The 19323-nt window shown below is 45.8% G+C and overlaps 1 protein-coding gene across 5 annotated transcripts in view; it reads left to right on the forward strand.

Annotated features, from left to right (window-relative positions):
• Positions 1-7750: 7750 nt before the first annotated feature.
• APLP2 (amyloid beta precursor like protein 2) overlaps positions 7751-19323 on the forward strand; it is a 33662-nt gene continuing 22089 nt past the window's right edge. For 2 of the 5 annotated variants that reach the window (XM_088522027.1, XM_088522028.1), the window contains exon 1: positions 7752-7891. In XM_088522027.1, the coding sequence (XP_088378153.1) occupies positions 7799-7891 (93 nt within the window). In that variant the 5' untranslated portion in view covers positions 7752-7798. Of the gene's footprint in view, positions 7892-19323 lie in introns of all 5 variants that reach the window. The other 3 variants (XM_088522026.1, XM_088522030.1, XM_088522029.1) reach the window with 2 other exon arrangements.

Here is a 19323-nt window from a genome sequence, read left to right on the forward strand (position 1 = left end):
TGATGCTGTATGATATTTCAAATTTTTCTCTTTATTTAAGAGAGAACATACTGCTCTTCTTCTCTGAAGCATATTCTAAGTGTCTTTAGAAGAGTGAACAAAATCTGGATAATATTTTTTTCTATAGTTTTGTTTTATTTTTCCATAACTCTTTTCTTTCTTATTCCTCTTGTTTTTCCTTTTGGTAGCTTTTATTCCAGGAAATGTATTTCTCATTATTAAAGCTCATACAATACTATGCAGGTGCATCCCTCTATGATGGAGACAAGCAGACCTGGCCAGCTCTGTGCTGGCTCCCCTAAAAGGGTGTTTTTTTTCCAAGAGCAGCTTCACATTGTAAGATACAACTTTCCTACATAGTTATGACAGAATTACTATTTCTCTGTAATCATAGAATGGTAGAGTTGATATTTTGCAATGCTTAAAAATCTATTTGTTTAGGATAACTGCATTTAAAGCTGATATTCCAGCACAGGAACCTGCTTGAGCTATGAGTTTCATCAGTGTTCTCAAATTAGACCCTGTTCTTCAAAATGCATCAAAATACCTTTCTCTTTGTCCAGTGACTTTGCCCTGAATATCAGAATGTGACAACAATAGCAAAGGTACCTTTTTAGAAAGCAAATTTGGAGTCATTTTGATCAAGTGACTTGCCAGCTGCAGGCACATCTCATGAGCAGCCACTTCTAACACTGAAACCTCTTTCCCTGCCATGATAAGATGGTCCCAAAGGGCTTTAGGTGCTGAGTTATTTAGGAAGGTAGAGGAGAACATGCCTAAAAGGATTAGGTCACTCTGCACTTCTCAGACTAGTTATATAGGGCTGAATTTGTCTCCTTAGTAGAGTATCATGAAACAGAGCCCATCAAGCTGGATGAGCCACTTTATGTCTTTGCAATCCTCCTAAAATGCTAAAGGTTGTGAGGAAACTCCTCCTTTTTTTATGAGTCCATGCAGTGAATTCCAGAATGGTTTTTTCCACTCGCTGCTTGCAAATTCCCTGCCCAACTCCCCCTCCAAAAAACCCAAAAAACTCCTTGTAATGTCTGAATTGGGCTTCCCTATCCCCATACCCTGCTTCAAAGCTTCAACAACAAGTTGTTTGAACAGAGAGTTGAGCAAAACTAATGGAATTACTTTGTGCTGACTGGGTCTTGAAATCAGTGTAGTCGCATTTTGACAGCTTGTGAACTCATTCCCTTCCTGGGAGGGACTGATTTAAACCTCATTTATTTTTATTATTTCTAATTCTATAAGGCTGTGTTTGCATTTTGCTACTGTCAAAGCTAAATAGAAAAGACGCCCAACTCAAAATTGCCAAAAAAGTGCATTGCTACTTTTACAAATAGTAAAATATATACAGAAAGAAAATGAAGAAGCTTCTGCCCTACAGTGTAGGGTTTCTTCATGAGGGAACATTCAATAGTGAATCATGCAATTGTTGAAAAACTGGCAAGTATTGGAGACAAAGGAGGAAAAAAATACTTACCATGTGTGTTACTTTCCCTTCCTTGCTGTAAATAAACATTTTTTACAATAGAACAACCTTGGAAGAAAAGAACAACTCATGTAGCCATCAACTTCTATGCTTCTTGTTTTTCACTTTTTTTTTTTTTTCCTTAATAGTTAGATTCTTCTTTTTGATGATTTCCTGCCTGAAGCCAGATGCTGTTTTCATTCACAGTGAAGTAATAGTCCTTTGTTGGTGATATCACACAGCATTATTCCACGGTCCTTTTTGTGACTTCTCAAATTTAATGTCCTGCAATAGAGTCTTTGTTGGCTGCTTGGAGCCTTTCTGGACCTCGGGTTTGATTAGAGCTTCTCTGCAGCAATGAAGAGAACAGAGCTGGAGAGCTTTTATGACCTGCAATTAGCAGGAAAAGGTGGAAAAACAAGTTTGAATATTTGATATTTTCGATCTCTTGTCTGCTGCGTGTTTTTCTGGCTCTTACTCTGCACAGTTCCATAATGCAAGTAGTGAATGCTGATATCCAAGCACAAATTAACACTAATATCAATTTAAATTAGTCCCAGGCTTTGGTAGGCATGGACTGGTAACTCTGCTGTTTAAATCATGTCATCAGTGGGTTTGCTCTCATGGTGAGACCATCCCATCCTTTGGTGTGAGGATTATTAAAACCTACATGTCTCTGTTGGTGCCTGTGTGCCCAGAAATGACTATTTAAAGGGTAGTGCAAATAGTTCTCCAGCAGAGCAGAAATGCAGGTAACCCAGTTGAGCTGCCTAGTCCTGATCCTGCAAGGAGGGAATTTTAAGTGTAGGCAGAGCACTTTGCTACCCAAATCCATGCAAGGTGGTAGGGGTGTGCACATGTATTTATAAATTCAGTTATATTTTTCTTAATTTAACAGGTAATTACCAAAAATCTTTCAAGTTAACAAGTAGATATTGGCTTAAAGTTGCTTTCTTAGTGGCTTTTTAGCCCTTTTCCTCCAATAAAGGAGCTGACAAACAGGTCTGCTGTCCAGCTATAGCTTCCTGCTTCTAGGAAAAACTGGGAAAAGAACAAGGATAGGAAAAGGTCTGACTCCTCAGCAGAGGAGGAGGTAGCTGTAAGACCTGATGGAATATGGATGTATTGAAATGTGTTGATGTGCAGGTTTGAGACAGATGTGGTCCAATTTTGGCCTCACTGAAGGCTCTGCTGAAATTGCCCTGTGTTGCAGGGTAAAGAGTGTCACCAAAAGCAGTTTTGAGTGAAATTATTAAAATGCAGCTAAATGAGGATGTTGGTCTGTCCAGAGCAATCTGGACCCGTGTAGCAAGTGTTATGTTCCTCATACCCCAATGCTTTCCAAAGCCTTTTTCTAGCCTCATTTTCCATTTTAAATTCAGCTGTTAAGTCCCACAAGGGAATTAACTACCAGCCATTTGCATCTTAAAGAGAAAACTTAAACCTTGGAGTGCTCTGCTTTAGGCCTCCTTTATATAATTCAGCCAGGGAGCTGCATTTTGGTGGAAGCCTTAGGGAGTCAAGCAAGTGACTGAGACAAGCCAGGAAAGCCCAGGCTCAGCAGAAACTTTGTCATTTGCCTTATAAAAAGCAGGATACGCTGGTAGCTCTGACATGGTGCTGCAAATTGGTGTTTTTGTGAAGAAAGGACCTTCAACCTTTGATCTGGGATTGCTGGACCACAGGGCTGCTCCCTCCTCCGGTGTGTGATGGAAAGTCATAGTAAGAAGCTGTGAGTTAAAGACCAATTTTTAATTCAGTCCTTTTCAAAACAGGAACAGAAAAAAAAGGTGCAGGAGAAGGGACGTGGGCTTCATTGAGGGGAAGATCTCTTGAGGGCTGACTCATCTTCTGGAGAGCTGTGATTCAGGGAAGCCAAGTGGGCTGCTTTCCCCCTTGGGCCATAGGTTTGGGGGTGGAAGCTGTAGGCAGCCCCCTCCAAAAAGCCTCTTCAAGTCAGTTCCTCACAGCTGGGTCTTGCTGTGTGTCTTTATTCAACTAAAACAGACTTCAAACACATGTTTCTTTCTCTCTTATTGCCCAGAGACTGTAAAGGCTGGAATCTAAAGGCTGCTGAAGTACAGCTGCATCTTAGTTTCTTGTAGCCCTCCAAAGAATTGCATCTTTTGAAGGTTATGAAATCCACTGCAAAACATGAAGCAAAAAAAAATCCATAAATAATGGTGCTGGAGTACTTGATATTTGGGCTGGATACATAGTCAAGAAATATATCAGATTGGGAGTGAGATTTAATGTGAATTGTTATAGCTGGGAATTCCCACATCCACCCACTTCCCTGCTGAAGATTAGGCTGCAAGTTAGCGTGAGACTCTTGACTCCTTCCCAGAAAGGTGACCTGGTGACCAAAGCTGGAGCATGAAGCCTCTATGCCCTGTTCTTCATGTCACCTTGGGCACAACTCTTGTCTCCAGGGTTTGCATGTCAAGAAATAGAGATATTTCTGCCCTGATGTAAGGAGAATAAATGGGTCCTTGAAAGCTGTGCGACACCTAATGATGACTCTAACAGGAAATGTATCCTGATGTATTTTTAGTCATAGTGACAGCAGGCGTCTATGCTGATACCCAGCACAAGTGAATAAGGAAGGCTTTTTTTGAGGAATTAAAGTGCAGCAGACAGAAGTGCTTCAAAGTATCCTGCTGCTGACCCAAAAGCACAGTTCCTAGCGATAAATAAAAGCTTTGCAATCTGCCAGACTTGGCAATTCCTTCTTGGCTGTCCCTGTGTCATGCATTGCTGCTTAACACACCCTGGTGCTTGCAGACCAAGTGCACAAACAAGTGACGGCAAAAACAGAGAGGCGAGTTCAGGGTGCCATAAAACAGCCTGTTAGCACAGGTTAGTCCGTGCTACCTGCTCTGACTGGCGCTGAATCACATCTCACGGTGGAGGGAGGGATGGAATTTTTGTTGAGGAATTGCCTTTATCTTCAAAGCTGCTGCCAATGACTCTGTGTTTATTCAGCATGACAAGTCCGGAGGTTTCTTTTATGTTCCTTGGTGTTGGTTGCTGTGTCATTTGGTAAAATGATGCACGGTGTAATCCAGCAATGAAGAATTTGGTCGTGGATCAGATCTCCTCCTCTGCTTGTCAGAAATGTAAGTCCTTTTTTATTCCTAGCTTCACGTTTCCTTGCAGTGCATAGGACAAAAATCAAGTGGAAAGAAGTTAATGGCTCCTCTGAAGCAACTCCCTGGCATCAATGCTTTATATTTGCTATATGTGATGCCATTAAACAGGTAGTATTTCCCACATTTCCGGGACAAATTAACTTCTAATATAAAAGATGCAATAATACTGTCTTCTCTGGAATTGCAGCTACTGATAACATTTGAATTTGGATCTCATTTGGAAGACCTGGACAAAATGAACAACCTTTCCCAGCAGTGCAATGAGCCTGGTCTGAGCAAACCTGGCTAGCCAGTGTGGGGAGAAATGTCCAAGGACACCAGCTCTGAAATGAGCCAATATCTGTGCAAAGTATGCTCAGTTGTGTTTTAAATTGTCCTTTTTAAGCCTCATATGATCTCTTTACCACAACCTGTGCTGCTCAATTTACATTCAAATGGTTTCTTTGGCCTTTATGTGCACAACTGATCTCACTGTTTGCAGAGACTTAATGACATTTCCGTCTTCATAAGCAGACTGGAAGAGAGAAGGGTGGCAGGAAACCTCCTTCCCATCGTAGGAAGGTGTGATACGGCCCAAAAGGGTGAGAGTTAACTAATTTTCTGCAATGCTGCCCTTCCTTTCCTCCTCCCCCAGCGTTGTTTCTTGGTTATGTTGTGTTTCCAGAACCGGAGCTTTGAGTTCCAGGCTTTGGATCAAGGGCTTGGGCCCTGGCAGGATCTCCAAAAGCTGTAACAAGTCATGGATGGGCCGGGAGCCCGCAAGGAGCAGCCTTGCACCAGGTTTGTATATGTTGAACACTGCTGGTTAGCTGAAAAGGTGGCCAGGCTCCCTGTTTCTGCTTTGAGCATCTTGCCTATCTGACCTGTGTTCCTCACCCAGCTGAGATACATGGATGGGATGATGTCCTTTCCTGCACTGGGAAGCCAACGGATGTGCAGGCTTGTTCCAAGCAGCAAGATGTGCATTTTCAGCTGCTGCTTTTGGACAGTCTTCTTCAGTGAATCATCCTGTTAAATCCCCCGTGATGAGCTTTGTCTTCAGTGTAGAAAAGGAGAAGAAGCTGCTGACTTTCTCCAAAAGAAATCTTAAAAATGCCCTTATGTTACTGTGTGAAAGCCAAATTCATGGTACACGAAAGAGAACAGCAGGAAAAAAGCAGGAGTCAAGGGCTCTTTGAAATAGTGCAGGGTAGACGTGTCCTGCCTTCCCTGTCAGGCTCTTTATTTGCACTTTTGAGCAGAACCAGAAAGGCTTGTTACTATCCACAGAGAGTCATCTGCTACCACTTGCTATATTACTTTTTTTCCACATGTTCCTGTGCTGGCTTTCCTCATGGCTGCAATTACTATGTTTATCCTTGTTTTTAAGTACAGCTGCACTTGCAACATGTCCGCTTGGACTTCCTCTCCATCCTCTCACTCTCCTAAACTTTATTGCTTTCTAATAGAAGTCCATTTTTTTAACTGCTACCTGCACTGTATTTATTTTCCAAAGCATAGGAGGTCTTTGTCCTTTTTTTCTATGTGATGTCTTCACTTTGCTTCTTTTTGGTGGCTGTATTGGTACCAATCATACCATGAGCAGAAGTCAGTGACTACCCTTTTTATCAAGCATTTAATATTGCCCTTTCAGGGAGGATTTTTGCACTCGTAAATATATTGTTTCTATTGAATGCTTATGGCCTTGCTAGTGATGATGAATCAAGAGGTTCATTTAAGACATTACTTAGTAAATAAAAGCCCCAAACTGCAAAATAGTTGATGGCAACAGCCAATTTACTTATTGTACAGGTTCTCTTTCCCTTGCCATGTGCTTTATGGTGCTGGTGCCATTTCGAGGCTTGCACTCCTTGTCTCCATCCTGCATTTTTTTTCTCCTTGGTTGCATGAATTTGGTTGCACCTGGAGCAACCCCTTACAAAATGAATTTTATTTTCAGCCTTTTTGCACTGGGCAAAATGCATTGCCTCCCAGAGGAGTTGTGAACATTAATTGATACTCAAAGCATTATGTAAATATTAAGTCTATTAACTTATGTAATACTTTAAAATACCTTTAACTGAAATGCTCTATCCAAGGATTTATAAACAGCTTGTGATTTTTGGCCTGAAGAGGGAGAAAATATCCTTATATTTTTTAAAGAAGCTTAACTCAGAATATGCTCAGTTATTTACTTGTATATGCCTATTGCTCAATAAAATATTTACATTAAAATGTATTAGTCTTCAAAAACCCTGACTGAATCAATTTTCCCACTGAATTTGGCCAAGTTGAGAAGAAAATTACCTATGCCAGAAGACTGCAGTAAAAGAGATTTAAAGGTTTTTGAATACTATGGGAAGGAAGCCTATAATAAGTGACCAGTGAACCGGGCAGCAGTTTTAATTAAAACGGGGCTGCTTATTGATCTATAGTGCCGATTTACCCCTATTTCAGCACTCCAGCACTATTCCCTTCTCCTCTTTCACAAAGTAGCATTGGGGAGACACTAACACATGGGGAAGTTGGGGTGTAAATGCTTAATAACTAGGGCCTGTTTGGAAAAGGATATTTTTTTCTCCCACCACTTATCTAAAAAAGGGTATTTTCATGCAAGCATGAAATAGTGGCTATCTAAATGTGTATGTAGAATGACTTTCATGACTATTTTGAGTGGTTTATGACCTTTATTCTTAAAAATTAATTTGTGGCTTGTGTCAATTTTGAGGTTTTTTTTTTTTTTGTGGAAAAGATGAAAGGGGAGAGGAAATATCATTGGAACCAAGGAGAAGAAGAGGGGATTTTAGTCTGTATGTCCCCCTACAGCCCCCCAGTGCAGCCCTTGAGGCCCCTCTGTCCCCTGCGGTTTTGGCGTGGCCATTTGTCCCCAAAAGGGGAGGAAAAACCCCTTTAAAAACGTCTTTTCACCCCAAAAAAGCCGCCCCCGGGTCCCTTTCCCCCAGCCGAGGCCCGGCCGCCATTTCCCAGCCGGCTCCCGCGGGCGGAGCCGCCAGCGCGGCGCGCATTGGCCGGCGCGGGGGCGGGGGGCGTGGCCTCGCCCACCATTGGCCCCTCCTCCCGGGGCGGCCGCTGATTGGGCTCGGGGCGGGCCGCGGGGGCGGGGCTTGTCGAGGCGGCTCCCGGCGCGGCGCCGAGGCCGCAGTAGCGCTTTGGGCGGCGGCGGAGGCGGATGGCGGCGGCCATGGGCTCCGCGCTGCGCTTCCCCCTGCTGCTCCTCCTGGCGCTCGCCGCCCCGGCGCCCGCGCTCGCCGGGTACATCGAGGTACGTGCGCTCGGGGCCGCGGGGAGCCGCCGCGGCGCGGCCGTTGGGGGCAGCCGTGACGAGTGACCGTTGGGGCGGCCGTTGGAGCCCGCCCGGCTCCGCGGTGACCTTGTTCTCCGGGCACCGTGCGGCGGCGCCGGGAGCGGAGCGGGGGCTCCTCTCCCTCGCCATCTTATCGGGCTGCGCCTCCTCCTCCTCCTCCCGAGGGGGAGGAAGGAGCGGCGGGGGCTGGTGTCGCGCGCCGGCGACGCGGCGAGGTGCGTGGCCAAGGCGGCTTTACCGAGCGGCCAAGAGCTGGTGGACCATGCCAAAAAATAATTTAAAAAAATCCCCCCCTGAAGCCTTTTGGGGGGGATCTTTACCACCTTGCCCTCGTTAAACCCTCCCGCGGGCCACTTTTGGGGGCAAAGATGGGGTTTAGTGCCTCGCTTGCCCCAGGTACCTGCTTCCCTGGGCCCGGCCTCCGCATTCTTGGCACCGTCGCAGGCTCCCTGTGCTCCAGATTGGTCTAGAAGCTTGGGAAAACGGCAGCGAGGGGCTTTCAGAGAGGGAAAACCTCACCCAGACGAATCCGTTTGGCTGCTCCCTGCTCGATATCCCCTCCATAAACCTCTCGTTTTCAACTGTTACTTTAGCCAGCGCGTTTAATATATAAACCACCCAACGGTCGCAATGCAAGAAATGGTGGTGAGGAACTTGCTGCTGTATCCAACTTTGTCTGCTCCGTCCGGAGGTATAACGAGGCCGATAGCAAAATATCCTGGCAATTAACTTAATGCTGGGAGCCACCAGTTATGGTCAAAGAGCAAAGTTTGTGCTGAGCTTCAAGTAGTGTTGGATAATCAAAGCCTTGGACCTTGGTTGGAGCCAGACTGCTGCATCCGGCTTGTATGGATGAGTTGGGCAAAGACCAGGCTTGGAGCTCCCTGGGGATAGTTGGATTTGACGGTTTACAGTAGGATTTAATTAGCTTGGTTGGGCAGTGCTGCTACCTCGGCGTGATACGAAAATCTGAAGCCCTAAGCTGCCTGTAATTACTAAATGGCAATAAACACGGTTCTTCAGGATTCCTAACAGGTCTTGGGTGAAATTGGTCCGGTCGGTGACTTCTTTCTCTGCCTGCTTATTCAGCTGCTATTAAGGCATGATATTGCGCCCACTTTGTGCCAGGCTTTGAATTAAATCGCTATAAATTAATGGGACGTGACCATAAATGTGTGCAGAAGGACTTGTCCTGAGGTGATTCTGCAAGAAACAGAACTTCAGGCTCGATAAGGCTGCGCTAATGCCAAGATCAGGTTGCTTGGTGGTAAAGGACCTTCCTGGCTGCATTAATCTAATCTCTTGCACCTGCTTAGAAACTCTCCCAGCTCTAGGTCACTTCCTCTGTCACATCCGAGAGAAATTCAACTGCTCTTCCCATCCCTCCTGGAAGCGGGTGTTGCTGGTGGCCTTGTGTTCTCAAATGCTGACCTCTTTCTTGAAAAACGAGGCCCCCAAAATCCAAAAAATCCAATTAATTTTCATTTTTGTGCTGCATCCTCCGCTGTTGTCTTGCCGGTGAGGAATTGCGGGATTTACGGAGTGCTGCTGGGGTTTCTCCAGAGCCGTATCTGGCCGCAAAGCCCAGGGAGTGAAATGGTTACAGCTCCTTTTTACTGTGTTCGTCGATAATATTGGGAAACGTGATGAAAAATACGCGAGGGATGGATTTTTTCTTTAATAGTAAAGATGACCCTTTAAATTGCACCGGAGCTAAGAAAAACGCATAGCAATGTCTGCATTTATTAGTTTAGTGGAATTGGCGTGGTCCCATTAGGTGGATTTTCTTTCGCTTGATTATCTTAGCTCCCAGTGTCCCTGGAACACCCAGTAATCTTCTTATCTCCCACAATTTGTTTTTCTTATTCTGCTCGCAGAGGCAGGGAGTGGCCTGGGTTATTTCTCCTTTTTTTTTGGTTATTGCTATATAAACCTTTACGCCGAAAAGGGCGTTCCCAAGGGCTTGTCGCTGGTTCCCCCCCCTCAGCTGTGATGTATTGATGGTAGATAAGCCTCAACTGTGTTTCTTCCAGAGAAATTTGAAAAGAAGAGCTTGGAAAACCCCTCGGACCTGCGCTTAATGATTCTTTTCTCCCCACAGCAAAGGGTGTCCTAAGGTTATGTCTGAATTCAGCGGTCCCTGCGTTTTGCTTGGGAGCCTCTAAGAGCTACAAATAGCCCACTGCAAAAAGAAAATAATCTCTTCTAATTTAATCTGTGTTCCCGTGATAAACTACTCGCGCTGTGCCCTGGAGGCCTGTAAAGACGCAAACTTTCTTTTTTATCACTTGACCTTTTTGTCTAATCGAATCGGAGGCCGTGCAGGGAAGAAATGGGTAGAAATGGTGGTGGTTTTAGTGGCCTTTTTGCCGAGCTCTCCAGCGCCCGCTCGTGTCGCCGCCGTTGCCCGCTACGGTTCGGCGTTCGCCACCAGAACCGTCGCTCTTGCGCCGCTTCTGCAGCCCTTGGGGACTCCTAATTGCCTGCTGCATTGAACAAAGAACTCCACCTAGGGGAAATTTCCACTTCTGTGCTCGAGTCCCGAGCAGAAGCAGCTCGGGAAAATTCCAGCCTTGCATGCGGCCTTTGCTGTCTGTTCCCCAAACTTGCCTTCCCGGGAAGCGTTAGGAAATCCCTTAAGCTCTCGTGTGCAAGCGCTTGTGTCTCGGGTCCTTTTGAAGCCTAGAGAACAGGGTTTTGAAGCAGAGATGCATGTAAGGAAAATTTAAAACAAACCAGACGTTGCAGGGAGGCTCTGGATTTGCTGCTGCATTACGGGGCGCCGCGCAAAGGGACCCGCTGCTCCTTCTCCTTCCCTTTAATGCATAAGGGCATCTACTCCCGGCCACTCCGGAGCAGTATTTGGCCATTAATGTGTCTGTGCATTGCATTAAATGTTTCTGTTAATATATTCATTACAACTCCTGGGGATTGTGAGAAATTCTCTTCTAGCTGGATGTAAATGGATGAAATCTTCATTTTTTGTTGCTTTTACATATTGGCCGTTCTTCAACGTTGTTTAGTGCAAGGAAGGATTAGCGTGGGGTTTCTCTCCTACATACCGGTTGCCTCCTTTTCTGTAGAAATGTGCCTGTAAAAATGTTGACTTTGTTTTTTCCCCGCGCGCCAACCTTTTGGAGGCCTGTGGATCAAATCTTGTCAAAATACCTGATTTCGACTGTAGACTCTGCTTGTGCAAATGCACTTAGGCCCTAACAGCAGCGTTTTTCAGGTAAAATGCAAGAGGAGCATTGAATTTCCTAATTCTTGTGTTAAAATAAGAACGTTTTTACCTCTGTTTGCTCCGCTCTGGCATTTAGGTTCTTCTCATAACTGCTTTCATTTTGCAAATCGAAGCGTTTCCCCGGCCTCATGTGCAGTCCCACTTGGTGCCATTGGGTTTCAGCCAGTGCAGTCGGAGCCTCTGAAGCATCGAAGTCCCCGAAGAACTTTTCCAGATTTCCCTTTTTACCCCACATTTCAGTGCTGTTGTAAGAAGTTACCTTCTGACTTCAGGCGAGTGCTGGAAATACTAATGTTCTGCAAATGGCGTTAGCCTAATCTTTGTAGCAGCAAAATGTAGCCTGCCTGGCTTTATGTAATCGGGTGTCCACCTGATCAGATAGGCACGCAGCTAAGCTGCTTAGCTGCTCTTCATTTTGCAGCGTTCCCGTGCTTATTTTGTGGCAAAAAGAACCGTGGACTTGATTTTGGAGCGGTGGACCCGTCTATAGCTTAAATTGGCCTGTAACATTTTGTCAAATGCGCTCTTTGTAGGCGCTTCTGCTGTCAGCACCGATCTCGTGGGTGTCCGTCTTGTTCCGAACCTTTGCAGGTCTCCCCCGTTGCCTCCACCGTTGCATTTGCAGCACAAATAGGCAGCGCAGCACGTTGCTTTGGCCCGGGGAACCTTTGGGTTGTAAAGGCAGGGGCTGAAGTTCTTGTTCCATGCAGTGCGTGAGCTTCAGCGAAGGGACAAAATCAATAATCATTTGGCTTTGATGGGTTTTTTTCCGCGTTTTCAGACAGTAAACTGAAAATCAGTAGGAAATGATGGCTTGGAGTGCAGTTTATCGAGGCACCGGGTAGGAAGGGCTTAAATTGCCCACGAGGTTTAGTCTGAAAAGCCCCAACCGAAGAGGAGCTGCCGCTTTATTCCCATTGTGCCAGGAAAGCATCTGGAGTCGACTTGGTTTTCCAGGGAGCTGCTCCCTTCTGAAACCGCCTTCCTTTATTTTATAGCTTCCTAGATTAATATATATCCTTACGTATGGAGAAATAAATGGCCTAAGTGCCTTATCACTGCGATTCTGAGGTAAGGCACTGAGTCATCGGGAGTTTTAGGGTCACCTAAGCCATTTACGGTGTGACTAATGCCTGGTGCAGCACAAAGGTGTAGCGTGCACGATAACCACATTTCAGCACGGGGATTCTAGGCTTTGGCTCAGTGACAGGGATACCCTTAAGTCATTCCCCCTAATAAGCTCTTCTCTAACAAAATTACAACGGTTCTGACTCGGGTCAAGGGCACGGGAAGGGAGAGACACTCAACAGAAAGCTCGGATTGGGAATGGAAGCGCTTCCTTGGGCCTGTAACAGTAGCTTGAAGTGAAGTTTCCATTTACAAACATTAATTATGGCCTTAGTGGTGACTTCTTGGCCAACGGATCGGGTGAAACGGCTCTCAGGGATTGTTGAAATAAAAGTAGCATTGAAGATCCCTCTCCTTGTTTGGGTCTTCTTTCTTCCCCCCCTTGCTGTGCAGGTTATATTTTGAGGTGTCGGTGTTTTGAGATGTTGGTCAGTGTCTTTTACTCTCGCAATGGAAAGAACATAATTTTCTGCTTAAAAAAAATGATCTGCTGACGCCCTGGGCTTGGTAAAGTACCTGGGGCTTTCCAGGACATGGCCCCCGTTAATTTCAATACTGCAATGATTAATCAAAATCAAAGCTTTCAGTTTGAATCCTCTCTTCAAAGGCTCTTGTATTGGTTTGGGACCCCTCTCCCCACCAAATTGCCCATCTCTTGTTTTGGGTTGATGAATCCTGCCAGTTCTGATGTGACCCGACAGCAACAGAAAGAAGCGGGTGCAGATCCCGTGCAATACAACAAATATTATGTGTTCGTGGAAGAGTTCCAGTGGGTTTGGACTGTACATTCCGAGCACAAGTGTCTGCTTAGACATAAGGTAACCTCTAGCATAAATCTCTTACTGACCAAATTCTCTTTTTTGGTTTTGGGCTTGGTGTGACTCATTATCAGGTCTGAGCTTGGGTTTTTTGGTCGCGTTTCAGCTTTCCTGTTCATCTCGGGGCGATGGCTTGCCCAAAACGGCCCTGGAGCAATCTTCATTGATTACACTAATTCCCTAATAGCGAGTGCTGGTTGCAGCCTGGCTGCCTTCTTACGCTGGTAGTTTTACAATAATTGTGGCCTGAAATAGAGAGGGCCAGATTTGCTTTAATCTGCTAAGTATTCCTCTCAAAAGATTAAATGCAGAACGTTGGTTCAGACCTGTGGTTTGAGCTCCCAGGGCGTCTATCGGCGTTTGAAGGCGAGTCTTTCCCTGCATAATTTATCAAAGCCCTTGCTGAAGAAATTGGATTTGATGTCTACTTCCTTTTACGCAGCGAGATCACATACGCGTTTAGGAACGCCGAAAGGACGAAGAGGTGTCAAGATTCGAGTTCAACTTGGTGTATCTCGTAGCCCATCAAGAAGCTTGAAGTTCTGCAAGAACCAGACTCCAGAAGAGGCCGGGTGAATCCCTGGATGGGGAAGTAAAGGGAAATAGAGGTGTCCTTGGGAATGAGTGAAGCTTGAGGCTGGTCTGGAGCAAATCTCCTCACGTTGCAGCCCAGCAATTGAAAGGGGCTCGTTTCAGGCTCTGAAAACCAACAGCACGAGTGCTCCAGCCCTTCCACCTTCTGTCATTCCTGCTAAATGCCGTCTCGTCCGAATCACATCAATACTTGCTCTGCAACAAAGCTCCTCAGTATGTGGATCTTCTGTTTAGGGCAACAGCCGCTTTCTCGGAAGCAATTTAGCAATAACAAAAGGCAGAAGACGAATGGCCTGCCAGAGCGCAGCCTTGATGCAATATAATATTTTGCATTCCTCTAGCCCTGTGTCGGCCGCAGCTGGTTTATGGCTTAAATCACAGCTTGGGATTTGTTTAGGTTCCTCATCTTCTGGCTCCGTGCTTACGCTTTTAACAGCTTTGTATGTCTTAAATTATATTGGAGTTTGTGGAAGGCACTTGCAGTAATCACAAGAAGGGGCCGTATTACTGACATTTGACTACATACTACTGTTTTATGCACAGTGGTTTAGGTGCATTAGTGATTTTAAACGCTTGCTTTTTGCTTCAGAAAGTCTTAGTTTCTCATTTGAGAGACACAGCTGATCCCATCCCCTCCGAATCCTTTTGCTCCCTGTCCTACCAGATCCTTTGCTCGGCAGCCTGGCATCAAGGAAGCCCAACAGGAACATGCCTTTAAGATTCACACTGAAGATGCATTCTGCGGTGGCACAGAGGATTAAAACAGTCTTTATTAACATTAAGCTGCAAAGTAGCACACATGTCATGTCAAGTACCCAATAAAGACGAGCAGACAGACTGAACATTCTGGAGCGGCGCAGGCTGCTGGCGTGTGTCGGGATGCAAACGTCTCTAACTCCAGCCAAATTTCAGATGCTCGCCTTGCTGAAAGACGAAACTGGGGCTGAGTTTGCCCTGACTTGGCCTATTGTCCCGTGCACAAACCCTTTTTTGTTTCCTTTGTTTGCACAGGGTGAACGGGGAGTAAAGAAACCCTGTGAAACACCTGGGCTCTGCTGTGAACCTTAGGATGCTTCCTGTGGTGGGAAATAAGTAGCGAAGCCAAAGTAGAAAAGTGGGTTTTAGTGTCCCTGTCCAACCTGAAAAGCTGGAGTGGGTCAAAAGGCACCGAATAAAAAATGGAACTATTACACTCTGGGCTCGTAACTTTATGCAACCTTTTCCTGCTTTGACTTTGCAAAAAAACCTATCGAAACTACTCAGCCCATGGCTAGGAAAACGGTGAATGGCCTGGTGCATCGATACTGGAATCGATCAGCCCTCCGATGGCGGCGCTAGCGATGGGATTTACGCGTGGAGTCAGCGTTTCCGTTGCCAGCCGTGTGGGGCTGTAGGCTCCAAGTTTCTCCAAGGAAAAGCAGTCGGGGCCCCTCTTTTTGGGACCCTCCAGTGGCCTTTCTGTTAAGGTGGGGCAGTTCTAAACAGTGCAGTTGCCCCCTCTGTTGCAGTTCCACTCTCTGCTTCCAGGTTTGCACTAAAGCTCTCGGCTCACAACAGCTTTGGCCTTCAAAGACTTTCCTCAAATGCCCTGTTTTTTTAGAAACTTGCCCAAGAACTGGCCATGAGAGGTATGAGGCTGAAGTATCCAACTGCATCTTCCCCTCAGCGTTGCATTCGTGCGATGCTACGCGATCTAATGCAGCTTCATCAAGCAAAGAGCTCTAAAACGAACACACAAAAGCTAGTGGGCCTATACAGCCCATAAACTATTGCAACAAGAGCCTTAAAATATTTGTGGTTCCCTGCTAGCTCCCGGTGAACGAGCTCGGCTTTCTGCATCGGCGAAATCGGTACAGGGGATCTGGAGGCAGCCAGCTTTTCTCTACGCTATAAATTACTCCTTAATTTTCTAATAGCATTAAGCAGTTATTCTAAGGGCCGATCTGTTGCTTCCCTTAAAGTAACTGTTTAAGATGTCCATTAGAGTTGCAATGCGCTGGCCTCGCCGTGCTCTGTCGCTGCGACTGTTAAACCCCCTCTGATAAATTAATGCTTCAGAAATAAAATGCTACTAAATTAGCCGGGCTTGCTTTTAAAGAGGAAAAGCTGGAAATCCATTAGCCATCACTTGGCTACTCAACCTGGGGGCTGCTGGCGTTTGAGCCCTCTCTTCTGCTCGGGTGCTCAAGCCGCACGTTGGAGCCTTTGTGGATAGGTAGAAGTCCAGCATCTCAACAGCAATCTTGAAGCATCCACCATAGGCGTTCCTAAAACACTGCTTTTTATGCCCATTTATGTTAAAAGGTCCTGGAATAGGGTATTTTTTGTGGGTGAGCAATGATATGAAGTGTTGCTTGAAGGCTGTTCCATAACAAGTTGCGAGCTGTTCTCCAAGTAAATAATGGTAGGAGTAAATAATGTGTGTGAGGAGATGTTTATGTCTTCATTTCAATTTGCATTCTTTCCTAAAGATACTTTGAATAAGTGCTAGAGTTAAAAGCCATCTCTTCTCAGTACTCTCTACCCACTGCTGACTTACTTTCATTGACTTGTAATCCGTGCCATTAATCTGTGCTTTTAAACAAGCTTTAAAAGTGTTCAGTGTACAAACCCCCCCGATTTGCACCCTGAAAATAGCAAGACTTTTATGGTACTTTATTTTTTTTTTGGTAACACATTAATTTTGGTCTGGCCCAACGTAGCGCTTGGCAAAGCTCAGGGAGTGACAGCAAAGATGAAAGCAGCCCTGTGCTTGAGCTGTGGGTTTCCTATTTTTGAAAGAAGGTCATTAGCATGGCTTGGAAAGCCAGGACTTTGAAACCTCACGGTTTCCCCTTCCAAATTTCACCTCTCATCTGGACTTTTTGCAAGTCGGACTTGCCAGGGAAGTTAGTTTTTCGGAAGGCTGAGAGTTTCGGGGTGGAGAATGCAAAGCTTCCCCGTTCCCGTTGATTTATTCCTCTTTGCAAGAGGGAAGTTGTTGTGTAGCCTAATTTCAGGACTTGAAGTCAGCAAATGAGTAGTTTATCATGTTTCAAAGCAATTGCAGTCGCTTACAAGGGGTTCTTGCCAAAACCAAACTGGGCTGCAAACTTCCCACTTTTCTCCCGTTTGCATTTTTGTCCGTATTTTTCGTTGCCACTTCACGCTCTCACTGCTCTGTTAATGTAAACCGTTGAGTTTCTCGCTTGCTCTTTGCGTGGTTGAGTTTTAGATAAAAACCCAATCTCTGCACTCGCCTTATCTCAGTGTTTTAACCCGATTAGATACATGGCTCTACTGGGCAATACGCACAGGTTTATTTGGTGGTAGCTGCGTCGCGGGCTTTTCTGTGAAGCTCCCAATGAGCTGCTAAGATCTCTGAAGCCAAAATGAGTTTTTGTTTGTTTAATGCAAATTTTTTGTGCTCTTTTTGTTTAAAGGAGCATTGAATTGGTTTGAATCTGTACTTGAATGTTGTTGTTTCTATATCTAAGCAGATAAATGCTCTTTTTAGGTAGAGTAGCTTCTTCAAAGCGAAATCTTCTGAGTTTGCCATCAGCTTACGGGGAAATATTCACTCCCTGGCAAGAGAACAAGACATCCTGAGTCCCTGTGGTTCAGATGCCCAATAATTAGACTTGCTGGGCGAGTTGACAGGGATTGCAGCAATGAGGGGTGAGGATTAAGCCGGGCTGAGCCCGTCGGGGGTGACCTTAGGCAAGTCGCTTGACTTTGTGCCTTAGTTTAGCCTGCTAATAAGTAGGCCCAGCCTGTGTCTGCTCTAATCTCGCTTAGGTTCCCCCCATTATAAAAGCGGGTGCAAAAGCAGTAAAGCTAAAGTAGTGCTGTGATTCCTTTTGGTCCATGTAAAAGTATGAACCTGAGTATCTCCAACCTCCTGGGTGTCCAAGACTGCAAAGAGATGTTTAAACAGTGCCCGAGCGCCTGCCTTGGTTCCCATTTTCCAAATTCCGTCAATAAAGGCCAAGCAGATGAGAACCCCACCTCTTCTAGCCAGTTCAAGTAAGCCAAAAAAACTGCTTTACTGAGTTTTCTGCCATTGAAATTCAAAAGCAAACCCAGGCCGGTATTATCAGCTCCCACCAGATCTGCCTGCAGACAATAATTCTTCCTGCCTTGGCCCCCTGCCCATGTGCATTATTGTAATTATCAGCAATTTAAAAAAAAATAAAGCAATAAAGCTAGGATGAGCTGCTAGGCTGTAGATTTACGACCTGCTGTGTCAGACGTTCGTTAGCCTTCCTGGGTTCAAGCCACCTATGCCATGAATGCAGGAAGGGAAAGGAAGGAAAACAAAAGCCCGCAACACAAATTCAGGCACAAACTGGAAGCTCTGACAGTCATAAACCCCAAAGCAGGAGAATTTTGAGCGTTGCCTTCAGAAATTCCATAGGGCGCTTGGAGGAGTTGGGCCGGTCTCCTTGGATATGTGGGCGCAGGACGCGGCGCTGCGGTGGTGGCACCTTTGGGTGGCCCGAGAGGAAGCAGGAGCTTTTCCAACTGCGGGTGGCAATTGCAATTTAGCTGCATAGGGGCTGCTTGAAGGCTGCGTTTCGAAGCAGCGCGTTAAGGGAATGGTCCTTCAGCAGGAAGGGGAATCGGAGCTTTCCTGCCGAGCTCCCTTCCTGCTCTGCTTTTCTGCAATAAACCCTCCTGTTCTGGCTAATCTGATCAGCTGAGCAGGGTTACGGGAACGTTTAACCCCGCTGACAATTCCCTATGTAGTTAATTCGGATGTTCTGCAGATGAATGGAGTTAAATTTGACATTTTGCAGATATCTTTCTGCTCTCGAGAGCTATTTTTTTCTACAAAATATGACAAGCCCCTTTTTCCCTCGCTAAAGGGCAGCTCCGGTCGCCTTTGTACCCCGGAGTCCCCAGCAGCTCGGCAGAAACTTTTCCCAAATAACATTCCATTAAATAAGGCAGCCTGCTGCAGAAGATGTGTTGCAGGGAGGTTTACCAAATCCTGGAAAAGCAAAGTGAGACGGACGGGTATTTTTCCACGTGTGTTGCCTTGATGGGGGGAGCAGATGGTATTTCCATACCCTGTGATCTCCGGGGCTGGAATTCACAGGGAAGTGTGAGCTTAAAGGATCGCGTTTGCTCCAAGAGTCTTGAGAGGCTCCAAACAACTTTTGCAGGGCAAAATGGGCTAAAATGAGGGTTTGCTTCTGCCAGGCTGTTGTTTCTCACACCCTTTCCCAGCTTCGTGGATCGAAATTGCCTCTGGCAAAAGGAAGCTGGCAAGTTCCCTGCAAGAACAACTTTGTCACCCCATCCAGCCCAGTCTGGCTGTTGGTTCAGCCCCATAGTGATCCCGACTGGAAGTTGTTTTTCAATTGAGCATCCGGATCTGGTTGACCAGGTTGCCCCCATCGGACCTGCTGCTTGAAGAGCTTAGTCGTAAATCCCAGACTGGACACTTGGGCAGAGACACTTCCATCAGAGACCAGCAAGGTTTAGAGGTCTGAATTCCAGGGTTTCGGGGCTGTAAATCAGGCCCTGCCTGACAGGGTGAGGAATTTAACTGACATTAACGGACCGGAGATTTATGTGTTTATGGAATTAAATACTTTTTTTGCTCTTGGAAAGCAAACGGG

Source organism: Tinamus guttatus, unplaced genomic scaffold, assembly GCF_059628265.1.
Source record: "Tinamus guttatus ecotype Peru unplaced genomic scaffold, ASM5962826v1 Tinamus_guttatus_pri_ptg000143l, whole genome shotgun sequence".
Taxonomy (NCBI): Eukaryota; Metazoa; Chordata; class Aves; order Tinamiformes; family Tinamidae; genus Tinamus; species Tinamus guttatus.